The sequence below is a fragment of the Pleurodeles waltl genome, chromosome 5, assembly GCF_031143425.1.
Source record: "Pleurodeles waltl isolate 20211129_DDA chromosome 5, aPleWal1.hap1.20221129, whole genome shotgun sequence".
NCBI lineage: Eukaryota > Metazoa > Chordata > Amphibia > Caudata > Salamandridae > Pleurodeles > Pleurodeles waltl.
In genome coordinates this window covers 106,157,642-106,172,522 of record NC_090444.1, presented here as the reverse complement: position 1 = coordinate 106,172,522, position 14,881 = coordinate 106,157,642, and the positions used below count along the sequence as shown (strand labels likewise).

At 44.5% G+C, this 14,881-nt stretch overlaps 1 protein-coding gene across 1 annotated transcript in view; it reads left to right on the top strand.

The window, feature by feature from the left end:
• SCARA5 (scavenger receptor class A member 5) overlaps positions 1-14,535 on the top strand; it is a 1,183,581-nt gene extending 1,169,046 nt beyond the window's left edge. Inside the window, exon 9 of the mRNA XM_069233727.1 lies at positions 11,328-14,535. Coding sequence (XP_069089828.1) covers positions 11,328-11,464 — 137 coding nt within the window. The 3' untranslated portion in view covers positions 11,465-14,535. The remainder of the gene's footprint in view (positions 1-11,327) is intronic.
• The last annotated feature ends 346 nt before the right edge of the window (positions 14,536-14,881 follow it).

The window sequence follows — 14,881 nt, the reverse complement described above, 5'->3', positions numbered from 1 at the left end:
GCTGCCTATATTGGCTTTGGGTCCTGTTCCATGAGGCCAGACGCCACAGTGAGTTGTGCTTCAGGAAGCGAGAGTTCCCCATCTCCAGTCTGCCAACACCAGACACTGTGGGCCAGTCTTTTCACTCATATTACTGCAAGGAAGGGGGAGTGGGGCTCCTCTAATCTGGTACTTTCATCAACCTAACCTGCTCCCTACACTAGCTCATGTCCTGAAATCCATCGCCACATCAGAAGTTTAACAAAGCAGAGCTCATATTGCTTGTCTAATGGATCGATGATCAAAAAACAAACAGGATGTTTCTTGGGTGAGCCTTCCATTTATGGCCCATGCATGTGGCATGGCTAGAGTAAGGGGGTGAGAAAAGTCAAAGTTTTTATGAAAAGTGTTCTGCTTTGCTTTTTCAAGAAGTCACTTGACTGGGTCCTCACAGATTAAGTACTGGAACGAGGAAAGGGATGAGGAGGTTTCGGAATTCTGCATCATTGCACCAGCTGAACTATAATTTTGTATACCACTAATGAATAAGTAAAGAAGAGAGTAGGTTTACACATTTTAAAAAGGCCCAATGAGATAAATAGTTAATGTTGTGGTGTGCTGGTCAAGAGTGTAAATCCTGACAATTAACTCATCCTTCCACTCTCTTACGTAGGAAAAGTAAGTACCATTAAATAGGGCAACAGCAATGTAATATTTACAACACTTAGGGGCATATTTACAAGCCTCTTCAGCCACCCTAGCACCGCCATAATGTAATTTTGTTAACACTAAGGTGGCTTTTCGGCTGCACTATATTTACAAAGTGGTGCAATGCTTTCATTGTGCCACTTGGCGACCCTTGCGCCACATTATACCTGCGTCAGGCATAATGTAATCAAGGAGGGTGTTCCGGCGCAGTGAGGCCCGAAAAAATGAGACTGTGAAATTTATAGTATTTCACTGCACCATTTTTTCCTTCATTTTTAATGCCTTTTCAGAGCAGGCTTTAAAATGACGCAGCCATTTTATTCAGCGGGCCTCCCTGTGCTTTGTTGCACTAGCTTGGAGTTTTTTTTACCCTAGTGTAGCAAAGAGCCACAATAGCTCCAAAAATGTTGATGTTATTGTGCTAACGACCACCAAGGTGGGCCATATTGTAAATACAGCGTAACCATAGTGTCGTTAGGTGCCGGTAGAAGGGTGCAAGGAAAGTGGCGCGTCATGTATGAGGCACCACTTTCTTGTAAATATGTCCCTTAAAATCTCCTGAGCTCCTTGTGAAGTACTGTGTTAACAAACAGTGTTTGACGCTTGACGTGGAAAAACAAGTTACTGTCATGCAAATGCCTCTGACTATTCCTATTATAAAACTGTCAGCAAAGATGTAAACACACAACAGATGAAGTTTAGAGTTTGATTCAAAGGTATGAACTAAGTGATGGGGGGATATTTCTCCTGTGCTGTGCACATAGATAATGGCCCCACCGCTGCCCCCTCCTCCCCGTGTGAAGCTGTTGCTTTGATGGGGTGGGGAGGCACCGCGGGGGGGAGGGGGTTCCCAGGGGAAGCAGGTTTGTCCGCATGACTTCGGTTACATTCGATGGTTTGTTTAACCAGAACAAACGGCAGGCTTTGATCTGTTTATTTTAGCTTGAATATTGATATTAATAAATGAAGTAATCTATATACGTTGTTTAATAAAAGCGATGCCCTGCCAGATGTTCCGCCTGCACGTGTGTCCAATTAAACCCGTGTTAACTAGTGGAGTATGTCAGCTTCATATATACATAGCGCTCTTCTAAACAGTTTCTGATGTCAGGGGCTGGGGAGAGCGGCGTGGCCTAGAAGAAAGATGTTTCGAGGTCTGACCCCCTCAGGTTGCTATGATGAGAGGATGTGATCCTAGCTCGCCAGAAAGAGCTGTTAGGCCTAGTAGATCGGGGGCCCACGTCCTCTGGACGCCTTTTCACCGCTCACGTCATCTCACGCCCTGACAAGCTTGTCTGCTCTGCGTCTCATGCGCCCTTTGTCTAATGGGCAAAACGGGTGATGCTTAGTTCAGCTTCAAGGGAACGATTCATCGCTATAATGACGTGATTTCAGTTTCACGGAGAGACCGGGCCATTTCCTCTCTGCATGACTCTCTTTCTCAAAAGGTCCTTTAAAGCAGATCACACTCGAAAGAAGAGACGTTCTCAATCAAGTGGCTAATAAAATGTCCTATATTGTAAAAGTGCAAAGGGGGGTTATTGATAGGCAAACCTGTGCAAAGTCTTTGTAAGGAATGTAGATAGAAAGACGGAACATATGCACAACACACAGTGGGCACTATTCAAACACTGCAATTTGTAGTGCATGAGGTAATACGACACACCTATTACAAAATGCTATTCACAAACCTACATGCAGAGGCCCACAGGCGTAGCTTGGGCAATCAGATTGGGGGAGCTTCAGATTTACTGACAATCAGGCTGGCATTTAATGTACCTTATACAGTGCTTAATTTGTGCTTGTTGTTTCCGGTGCTGAGCACCAGCACTTATTTTTGAGGGCCGGGGCTTATTCTTCTGCCTCCAGCATTCGCTCCGAGCAAAAGACACATATGGGAAAGACGGATGAAGAGAAAAACGAAAAAGCGTCACAAAGAGAGAAAGTAGAAAGCTGCAAGAGTAAGCTAAAGGGGCAGGGAGTGGCTGTAAATAGATTAAAGAGGCCCAAGATGGCTTCAGGATTACGATGCCTCACTGTTCTGTGCTCACACATTTAATTGCAGCAGCCCTGTGTTTGAAGAGGGCTACGGACACCGGCACCTTTTTATTTACAAATTAGGCACTGACCTTATAGGACAAGCAGGATGCATGAGAGAGGCCCGTGGGGCAGTGGAAGGGGAGAGGATGCTTATTGGTAGGAGCAATAAGAGAGAAAATACAAAATATTTTGTAAAATGACTTACATTTTTGAAGACCTTCAAAAACGGAGATGGAGCGTGTGAGTGTGCATTTTTGTCCGTATGCATGGAAAAATTCTTCGAGAAACCCGACAGACATCTCACCATACCCAACTAAGAGCACCTGTATCCAACTATTTATCAGAAAATACAGTTTATTAAGGAGGTGTACCGTCCCATACATCCCCTTCCCCAAAGCCGCACCCCTGCTGAGACCTCTGCCTCTCCTATCCTTTCCGTCAGGATATCTCTGCCACGTTGAGGATGTTTGGTAAGGTTGTCATCTTTCCATAACTTCATATCACTTCTTGAATGATACATTTTATGCGTTGGATTTTCTATTCCTGCTTGAAAAGGTTTGGTAGTACTTAATTTGTGAAAAGAAGAGTGCCAGTGCCGAAGCTCTGCTCAGAAGCCTGCAGTCCTTGCTATTACACTTCGGAGCACCGAGTACCAAGGCTGGGTAGCCTTCAATCAACTGCCAAACACTCCCTACCCCTTTATCTCACTCTTGCAGATTCCTGCTCTCTGTTTGTGATGGTTTTGGCATCTTTTATTTCCTGCATCTTTCTGATCTGTGGGGTTCTCCCTCCCTCACACTTGATGTTTTTGCCTCTCTTGCACTTGGTAAATAGCTAATATGGGAAAATAAATATCAGTCCCAAAAAATAATTGCAGCTGCCCCCCACCGGCTTAAATTAAGCACTGGGTTTGGTAAAGCCAACAGGTTTGGCCATAGGATGTTTGTACAATGGTTAATTTTCATTATGTTTTTGGAAGCATATTCTGCAAGAATATAAAGAGGAAAGAAAAAAGAACAAGCATTTGCAATGCAATGGGTCTCGTGTTTGCTCATGTTAGAGCTGATCGCGTTGTAAACTCCTAACCCGACTTTTCATCTATCGGCAAAAGTGATTTTATGTACGTAACCCGAAAAAGTGAAATTAACTGTGTAAAGCGCTTGACTTCTGCCAAGCGAAATCACGCTAGGAAAATAGAGAAAAAGTATGCATGTTTTCTGTACTTGGTCGATGCGCTCAAGGAGGGCTAGCCACCAGAAAAGGCATGACGTGGGCATGCCTTCGACTAATGAAAGCAAGCATATTTTACTAGGCAAGCCCACGAACCAATCAAACACACTGATGTGACGTCGACAGGGCTCCGAGCCCTTTTCTAATAACTAAAGCGTCTCGCTGCGATACGCATGCGCGAGTGCATGCAACGCAGGCTCGACCCTAAAAAGAGCTGTTGCCTCACTTTGGTTTCCATACAGTACGTTTGCTGTAAAATTGTTAAATTAAAAAAAAACGCCTGTCGCATATTATTTTAATGGAACTTTACGTGTAATTTGTAGGAGGCAGGTGTATGTAGGACAGTAATCAGAAAATATACTTTTGGTCTGAATTATTATGGCCAGAAGGCATAATTTAATTATATAAATATATTTGTTGTATTTGGAAATTTGTATGATTACTTACATGAGGCTGGGATTAGCGTAAACTGTCTTTAGTTCAGACCTAAAAATAAATCTGCCTAAAACTGTTAAATAGGTATCATTGATCAGATTACACAAAACCCCTCATTCCGAGTTAGGCAGATTACTTGCCGGTTAAAACAAATCATGGGAAATACCATTATTCCAGGGCATTATTTCATCCTGGGGAGTTTTATCGTGAAATTAGAAGTTTTTCATGCCAGAGTGGGTGATCACATGCGGTTTAAGTCCTATTTCCTGGTAAAACCACACGCTTTACCAATTTTCTCAGCGTTTTCCACACATAACCGTCATGTGTATTTCCTAGTGCAGTTCACTGTAGGGGTATTTCTTTGCACAAATCCATGTAGGATTTACCTAATAGAATTCACAGATGGAAATACCCTCGCGTACATGTGGAATTTGCACCAGAATTGGAATATCAAAAGGGGTGCACACACTGTTTGCTCCTTCTTAGACATTTTGTAACATATTTTTCCAGTACCTCTTAAATGATAAAATATTTTGACACCGAGGCTGAGAACGAAGGGAATTAAATTTATTACAAAAAACACACAAAACACATATTTTGCTAATCGTATTGTAGGTAAAACGGTTTATAGCAAGGTAAAAAAAAAAATTAAACTATGTTATTTTAATAGTGGAGAAAGTGTATTTGTTCTATTCGTTTTCATGCAAACAATGCAAACATGAAGGAGATTCAGATATTCTCAGAACTTTCACACTGATGCATACACTGTATGTAGCGATAATGAGGACACAGTGGGGGTCATTACGACCCTGGCGGCCGGCGATATGTTGGCGGTAACACCGCCAACAGGCTGGCGGTGTTCCGCCAGCAATTATGACCGTGGCGGAATTGCCACGCCATACCGCCTGCCCCTCCATTTTCCCGCCAGGATTCCGCCTGGCGGTCATAATCCCCAGGGCAGCGGTGCAAGCACCGCTGCCCTGGGGATTATGAGTCCCCGACCGCCGGCCTGTCCATGGCGGTACACACTGCCATGGAAAGGCCGGCGGTAAGGGGACTTGGGGTGCCCCTGGGGGCCCCTGTACTGCCCATGCACTTGGCATGGGCAGTACAGGGGCCCCCATGCATAGCCCCGTCGCGCATTTCACTGCCCGAATTTCGGGCAGTGAAATGCGCGACGGGTGCTACTGCACCCGCTGCACATCAGCATTGCCGCCGGCTCTATTACGAGCCGGCTGCAATGTTGATGTGACATTTCCGCTGGGCCAGCGGACGGTAACACTGTTACCGTCCGCTGGCCCAGCAGAAATGTCATAATAGGGAGACAGAAATACCACCAGCAATGGCGGCATTCTGTCTTCCGCGGCCTCGGCGGTCTTTTGAAAAGACCGCTGAGGTCGTAATGACCCCCAGTGTCTCCTAGGACCTGCCAATGGGAAGCATATAAAGCAGTGATAAGAAGCCATCTCATTGTGCATGTCATGGGGAAGAGGAGGGACGGGGATAGTGGGTGGAATTGGAGGCAACACTGGAAAACTAGGAGGCCCAGAAGCCAGATCCACACTTAGCATCCCAAATAGAAGTAGGAAGGGAGGAATACTGTGGCCTGCTACAGCAGGAGGTGCGGGTGATCTACAGGGCTCAACAACATAAATTGTATTGGGGAGGACCAAAGCAGGGAAACTATTGGCATGGCTGTCCCGTTGAGAGGAGGGGCAGCGGTGGATTCATAAACTCTGTACTGGGGAGGGCTGCAGAGCAAGTATGACGGCTGATGTAGCCGACATTTGTACTACCTTCTTGGATGACATGTATGCCTCGAGAATGGACCTCGGGTGGGAGCAGGACCTGGACAGGTTTCTCCACAACAGCCATGCCCTGCACGTGGATGAGGAGATGTGTTGGTCTCTCTCGAGAGAGAGAGAGAAAGAGACATTCAGGAGGGTGAGATTGCTGACACCCTCACCCTTTTGAAATTGGGTAAGACGCCAGGCCAAAATAGGTTACTCCCAGAATTCTCAGTCTAACTGTGTCCGGCACCAAGTAATTAAACTGATCAGGAACATGCTTCACAAGCCGATTCGGTAGGGAAACTCCGCAGAGACCTTTGGCAGCCGCTCATCATTCTGATCCATAAAGTAGAGAAGCCCTTGGAGTGCGGCTCCTCAAATAGACCCTTTTCTCTTCTTATTATAGAGACAAAGCTACTTGCAAAGGTATTTGCATTGTGGCTGATGCAGGTCATCCACTAGACTATAGCACCAGATCAAACTGGTATTATACATTACTGTTATACCAGGCATAACCTATGGTGCCTCTTTGGTTTCTTACCATGGGAGTGGTGAATATGTAAACCACCAACACTCTTGGAGTTGGAGGCCACTAAGACATTTGACTTTCTCAAATGGCCCTGCCTGATGGCACTCTTGGAGCACATGGGCTTTGACCCTTCCTTCTGTAGCCGGGTAAGACTTCTCTACATCGGGCCCACTGCAAAAGCGAGGGTCAATTGCACCCTATCAGATGAATTTGTGCTGGGTAGAAGGATGAGGCAGAGATGTGCCCTCTCCTCACTCCTCTTTGTGATAGCACTGGAACCCGTGGCTTATTGGATTCAGGGGGGTGCGCTTCTCAGGAGACTGCTTTGGGATCTAACAAGGAGGGTGTGTTCTCATTATAGGCTGATGACATGCTCTTGTACCTTGCAGAACCAATGGACATGGTCAGTAGTGTCCTAGAGATATTGGCAGTCTTTGGCCAGTTTTTGGGTCCATGCCTTAACTGGGGAAAGTCGTGCCTTTTCCTGCTTGTGGAATGGCTTCACGAGAGGGTTGGAAATGCCAGGTACTTATGGAGGACACAAGGTTTGGCTATCTGGGGATCTACGTGACTAGGAATCAGAAGCTCTTCTTTGATTCCAAACTCAGCAGACTCCTAGAAGAATATAAGAGAGATGTGAACCATTGGAGTGGGCTGCCTGTTTCCCTGCTGGGCGCTCAGCCCTACACAAAATGCCTGACAATTGTACAGAAGAGGGAGGCTGGGCTCTTTACCATCTCCCACAGCAATGGTGATTCAGGCATCGAGGGAGGCCAATAAGAATGTGGTAGAGTGTAAAGAATACACTGGAAACGCCATTATGGATTGCTGCGATGTTGGCATCATTGCAACGGATTGAAGGGGATCAGAAGTGGTACCTCTGGGGGATATCAAAGGTTGGGAAAGTTTGAACAGAGACAGGAATGTTGCCATTTGAGGAACTCCAGTCACAGTATAAACTCACAGGCACCCTTAGCCTACATTATCTGCAGGTCCGTCACATCCTCCTGCAGTGCATAGGCGTGACAGAGGCAGTGCCAGAGAAGAGCCCCTTAGAATACAGAGTACTGGTATCCCCTTTGCATCACTATGCCGTATCTCAGGTCTACAAGACATTGTTGGGTAACACCTCACCCCTCCCCCATGCCGGCCTGATGGGACAGGTGGGAAGGAGATGTAGGAGTCATTAAGAAGGATGACTGGTGTGATGCATGTTGATACCCATGCAAGTTTGCTATTAGGACCGGGTTCTGACTCATTCAGCTCAAAATCCTACACAGAGTGTGCTACACCCAGACTCGGTTGTATGCAATGGGTAAAGTGAACTCAGATCTATGCCTACGGGGATGTGGACAACAGGGCATTCTGAGGCTCACTGTGGGTCTGCCCGAAGTTGTGCTCCTTCTGGAGGGGGTCAAAAACAGAATAGAAAAGGCAGTTGAACTGTCGTTAGATCTGGGCCCAAGAGTGGTTCTGTGGGGACTCTGGGGGAAATAAACATGGGACAGATACACTCTTATGCTTTGCAACATTGTTCTAACAGTGGTCAGACAGGATGTGGTCCAGTTGTGGGGTGTGTTCACGGTGCCAATGGTGTCCTGTTTGTAAGAGAATATGGACTGGTGTATGTGAGCTGAGCTGCAGGTTTTCCAAGGTCACTGCATGCCAAACAAATTCACCAAGATATGGGGTTCATGGTAGGGTTTCCTGGAGGACATGTAGTGAGGGATCCATCCAGGAATCAGAAAATGAGCCCATACTGCAGTGATGGGGTCTGAAGGGAGAATGTGGAGACTACGGACTCGCTACTGGACTCCCCAGGGCCCAGAGGGAGATCAGAGGAGACTGTGCAAGGTCCTCTGCAACAAGTTGTTATTTCTTCTGGCTTGGTTGGCTGGTGTCTCGGTGAGAGTGGAGGTATGGGCCCTATGGTGTGTTCCGAAGATGTTAATATGTGTCTGTTGGTGTTACCCTTCTGGATCATTTTGAATAAAAATAACTTTCTTTAAAAAAAGAAAGTTCATTAGCTGCAAAACATCTTTAAGTTAATAGTTGGATCTAAAAGCTATTCTGTAGAGAGGAATTTTAATGTCATGTCCTGCAGGGAACACAAAGCAATCCGTTAGAAGCAATGGAACATATTATCCTCCACTCTGTGAAGGACGGGATGTGTCATGTGATAAATTATGTATGTGGATCCAAGACAGTATGGCCCTCACAATATTTGAAATTCTGTTAGTATCATTTTCTGACCAGATGGAATAAGTGGGTGGAGAGGAATTCAAGAAAGAAAGGCTAGTTTCTTCGCCTTCTCGGTTGCAAAATAGGTCTTTTTATGATGTGTTTGCACCAGGAGTTGTCTTGGACCCTGGTTCACCCTCTCTCCTGATTAAGTGTCCTAAAGACTTTTCCATGCCATCCCCAGATATAGTGCAGGATAATGCCAGCAAAAGGTTGATCCAATACCGAGCATCTTTCCCTGTTACTGTTTGCACTCTAATCCCATAAAAAGAACTACACCAACTGTGGAGGTAGTAGGCATATATTAGCTGCACAGTGTGCATTCACATGCAAGAAGGTTGATCAGAGAGAGTGAAAAACGTGACAGTGTCTCACCAGTAAACACAGTCCTATTTCAACTGTGAAATACAGCCATTCTGTAATGTGGTCCTAGTGTTGTAATTCTTGCCTTACCATTGCACTAATGTGCCACTGCACATTTTTACGCTGCAAGTAAAAACAAGCATTTTCAATGCAACGGGTCTCGCATTTGTTCGAGTTAGAGCTATTAGCGTTGTAAAGCAAAAAAAACACACAGCGCGATCGCGCTATGTAAAATGCAGTGCGATTGCGCTGCGTGGAAAATAAACAAATAAATTAGTCTGGACGCAAGGCTGAAAACATCGAGCCTCGTATGTATTTAGTACTTTACCGGTGCTGTGTAGGTGGGCTAAACACCTGGAAAGGCATGACGTATTCATGCCTTTCACAAATGAAAGCAAGCGGATTAAAAGGCAAGCCTACGAACCAATGTAAGTGACTGACGTGGCATGGGCGTGGTTTCAAGCCCAAAGAGAGATAACAGACTGGACGGAGCGCTTTGCGCTCGCCTATAAAAAAGGATTCCTGGTCTCGAGTTCAAAGAAACTTTGTTCCTCTGCCTCCATCACTCTCTGTCTCTCTGTCTGTCTCTCTCTCTCTCTCTCTCTTTCTCTCTCTTTCTCTCGCACACACTTTCTCTCTCGCCTTCTCTGAGATAATGAATTACTATCTTGAAGTGGAAAAACAATGTATTCCTTCAAAGTTACTAAACAAGTGCCTAGTTACATAAACAGCTGAATGTGGAATCAGTAAAATTCCCAAATTATTTTAGTAGCAGGAGATGAATTAATGAATAAACAGTTTTTTCTATAAACTATCCTTGTGACATATTTACCCTAAACCTGTGATTACAAATAAATTAGATAAGTGGTTTTCTATAGTATTTTACAAAGACAAAATTTTAAAAGGTCGCTATTATTCTTAAAGCAGACAAGATCAGTAAATACTTTTTTTGACCTTCATGACTGCCAGGGCATCCCATTTTCAAAATTGCCATGTCTTTTTTTTATACATTATGCACACACTCCCTGTGTGATCCAAGGCACTACTTGTGGGTGGTTAATCTATTGTAAAAATGAGAATTTTCAACAGGTTAGAAATGGTCTATTTGTGTATGTGCTATCTCTCTCTTTTCCTACCAGTAGCTAGAGTTGCAGTGGAATTTATAAAGCCGATTTTAAATTTGCCAGGGTGCACTGTAGGCAACATGTGATATCAGATGTTTATGCCACTGGCACTTTTTGGTATATGTTACTGTGGCCTTACTAAAGAATCAGGTATGGTAGACAGAACTATCCTGTGTCGCCATCTGATAGGGGACAGAGCATACGCACTCAGTGATGTTTAACAGTCTCCCAGTGGTCAGAGTCAAAATAGCCAGGAAATTCAGTCTCAGAAAAGCAAAACATCTGGGGAGGAGAGACCAAACAGAAAAGTTGTTCTCACTGCAGGCTCCTTCTTTGGTTTGTCACTTCCTCTATCCAAAATGGACAAGTCAAATAAAGGGAAATCAGAAAAAATTAGGTTTCAAACTGGCTCTTTCAGACTGGAGTAAATTTGAATAAATAAGTGTCAATTCTTCAAAATGGATGAAAATTAATCAAATGAATATGTGTTTATGGCTTAAAGTATTGCAAGCTAATTCCACCAATTGCTAATGTACTCAGGCATTTTAGGACTAGTTTGCAAACCTTGAGTAATCCTAATTAAGGTATAGCTAAAGTTCTAGCCTGTAGTGTGAGTCTTTACTCCAAGACATTGTATGTCTGAGATATGCATAGAAACGAGGAAATTAAATGTGAAGAGTAGGCAAACCTGTAGGAAGGCCTAAATATTGATCTCACATCTCTATTGTCAGGTGAGTTGGTGATGTTGTGGTACAACTAGATATCAAGTCTGTAACCAAATCAAACAACAAACCGCAAATAAATACTAAAAAGGTGCATTTTCTGGTTATAGATTGTCAGAGGGATTATGCACTCTAGTAACCAGTTTCCATGTCATTGCTTTCCCAGGTGTCGGGCGAATATGGATGGATGATGTTGCCTGTAAAGGAACTGAAGACTCAATCATGCAATGCATCTTTTCAAACTGGGGAAAAACTAACTGCGGCCATGCTGAAGATGCAGGGGTGACATGCGTAAAACAGTGAAGCTGCCATCTTTGGACGCAGGCGGCCATTTTTGTAAAGAATAGTACTGCTTGTCAGTAAAACAAGCAGCGTTTCACAGCAAGGAAAACAGCCTTTTGTATCAAGGAAATCATGTGGATCAAGGAAGGGGACCATGTTCTCCCTGGAAAGCAGAGTTTTCAGTCATTGAATCTGCCAAATGCAGCAAGGAAAGAATCCTTATGGCCTGGAAAAACATCAAATGCCATCTATGAAAGTATCCCTTTTGACCGTTGTAAGCAGGAAAAGCAGTGAATTCCCACTAGAAAAACAGTTGTTTTTTAGCAAAAGTAAATAGCTATTTGCAAGCTGGTAGCAATCATTTTCACTTCGTTTTGCAGCCATTTATGAATAGAAAATCATCCATATCCTGACAGGAGCAACTGACATTTTGAACTTGGATACAACTGTTTTAAGCAAATCAGGCAGACATTTAAGGAAGCAAAATGACAGCTTTATGCCAGAAAACCAGCCAAACCGCCATTTGCAGTAAGGGAGAAGAAATGTTTGCCCTTTTGAGACCAAAGTTATGCTGCAAAAATATCCCAATTGTAATGTGCCTTTTCATAGACTCATACAGCAACTTTTGAACAGCTTTTAGAATACAATTGTATGTGGCAATATCATGTACTTTGTTGGAAAATGCATTCTGGGATGTTCTGTTGCCAGGAATGTCGATTATTAACGTTATCTCTCTATGCTCAATTTAACAGCAACGAAATATACAGTACTAGACTACTAAAATATTGTCAGTATATGATATTAGACGCAGTGAGTTATTATGGAGAGTTGAGGGTCAATATGAGTTTGGTGGAAGGAAACAGCTGTCTGCCAAAATCCAGTGGTCAGGTTGCCTCCAGTGCGTCCGCCTTCCCGCGGGCCCCATTAGGAGTTTCCCACTGGAAACAGCCTACAACATTGACGCCAGCTCATAATTGAGTCAGCTGCAATACTGCAGTGCGTAGGGTGCAGCAGTACCAGTCATGCAGTTCACTGTCTGCAGAGCAGACAGTGAACTGCGCGATGGGGCTGGCCATGGGGCCCCCTGCACTGCCCATGCAAAGTGCATGGGCAGTGCAGGGATCCCCCCTGGGGCCCCCTGCACCCCGTGTTTGCCAGCCTTTACATGATGGTGCTACCGGCATGTAAAAGCTGGTGGAGAGAGGGGTAGTAATCCCCAGGGCAGCGCTGCCCTGGCAGATTAGTACTGCCAGCACCGCCAGTCCCTCTTGTGGGGGAAAACTGGCTGTGCTGGTGGTCCAACCGTGGCGCTACTACCACGGTCATAATGTGGTGGTCAGACCGCCGCCAAAGCGGTCGGACCACCGCTTTGGTGCAGTCAGACTTCCACCGCGACCCTAACGATCTGAAGTCCGACAGGGTCGTAATGACCCCCAAGTCTTGTTATGGTACATATCCTATTGGGTGTCGGTATCCTTACAATAATTTGAAAATGTAATGCAGTCTCAAACCATGATGCATTGCACTGCAGTTCGGGTGGATAAGGGGGATGCACCTTTCATGCTATCTGCTCCTTCTGAATCACAAAGTTCACACAAATGTAAAAATAGAAAACACTGGGCCAGGTGTAAAAAGCATTTATGAGGTTACAAACGGCCTGATTCATGGGATTGGGTGATTTGCGCCTGCAAAAATGCCTTTTTTTACATGGGCAAACACCAAATTGAAATTCAGTATCTTGTTACCGAACCACACTTTGGGGCATGTTTATAAGCCCCTTGCACCACCTTAGCGCCGCCATAGCGTCATTTTTTTTACACTATGGCGGCGCTAAGGTGGCCTTTCTGCCGCGCCATATTTACTAAGTGGTGCAATGCTTGCATTGCGCCACTTTGTAAACCCTTGTGCCACATTATGCCTGCACCTGGCATAATGTATGCAGGGGGGTGTTCCAGCAGAGGGAGGCCAGAAAAAATGGCACAGTGAAATTTACAACATTTCACTGTGCCATATTTTCCATCAATTCTAACGCCAGCTCAGAGCAGGGATTAAAATGACACCCTTGTTATATTCAATGGGCCTCCCTGTGCTTATTTCACTAGCGCCAACATTTTTGAAACTAGTATAGCAAAGCGTCACAATACCGTAAAAACATTGGATGCTATTTTGGTATTGACCGCCATGGTGCACCATATTGTAAATATGGCGCAGCCATGCTGTCGTTAGGTGCGGGTAGGAGGGCGCAAGAAAAATGGAGCATCATGTATGAAATATACTTTCTTGTAAATAAACCCCTTTGTGTTTACAACCCAAATCTGATTAAGTATTTTAAAGGGGCGTATTTAGGGCGTCACTTTCAAATACCAAATCAGCAGGACCAGGAGGACAGGACACTGCCTGTTCTTAAACAAACAAAAAAAAGAAAGAAACTTTTCTTTTTAAATGCGGTCCTGTTTCCTACAAGAGGAACGGGGCGCATTAAAAAAAAAAAAAAACTATGCTTAAATAGCAGTCAGAGACATGGTGGTTTGCTGATCCCAGGAGGCCACCCACCATCCCTGTGATGGCTGCGATCCCACTAGGTTGCAAATTGGGAACAACCTCTTTGATATTTAGGAGGGAGACCGATTTGTGACTCACTAGGTATGGCTAAAGTACATTTAACAATTGAATACATTAGAAATTACGATTCCCAAGAAGAGATTCGCTAAGAATTTCATTTCCTAAAGTTGGTACATGTGGCCCACTGGGAGTAGTTCTCATGCCACATACGACACCTTCTGCTAGGTTGGGCTTTGTGGCCGATAGCGCTCTGCATGTGACATCTCAAAATACATACTTACAATGTTAAAAGAAAGTCATGAAGCCCTAGATTGCAAAGTGATGTTGGGTAAAAATGTAGGACATGCCGATGGGTCCACACATGACGTGTCTACTTGAAAAAAGTGCCTGTGTGTTTTTCATTGCAGATATGCTCTTTCAAGGTACCCACCCACCCAGGGGCGCACTCACACGTGTATAGTTCAAAGAAAGCTGAAGGCAACCGACCTCTGTTTGTGCCAAATGTATCCCAAAGGGAGGTGACATTCCTGGTCAGGTGGACATAAACATATTGCTTGGCCTCACTCACTGGGGGATGTCTATGTCTAGTAGTACTGCACAGCATCATGTTTTGTAGAGCAAGATTCTGCACCATGGTGTACAGGAGTCAAACTGGAAACAATTCTGTGTATTTCCTTAGAATCCAATAGTCAGGATGTTGGGTGTCCTAATTTTCTACAGTTAAATAAAACATAAGTTTGTTTAAAGGACGGAAAATGAAACAGTGTCTGGAAATAGATAACCAGACTAAAAACCACCACAAATAATACAAAAAAGTAAGGTCAGTCCATGTAATCTATAGAGAGTTTTTGTGGGGTCTTGGGATCCGGATGAGGC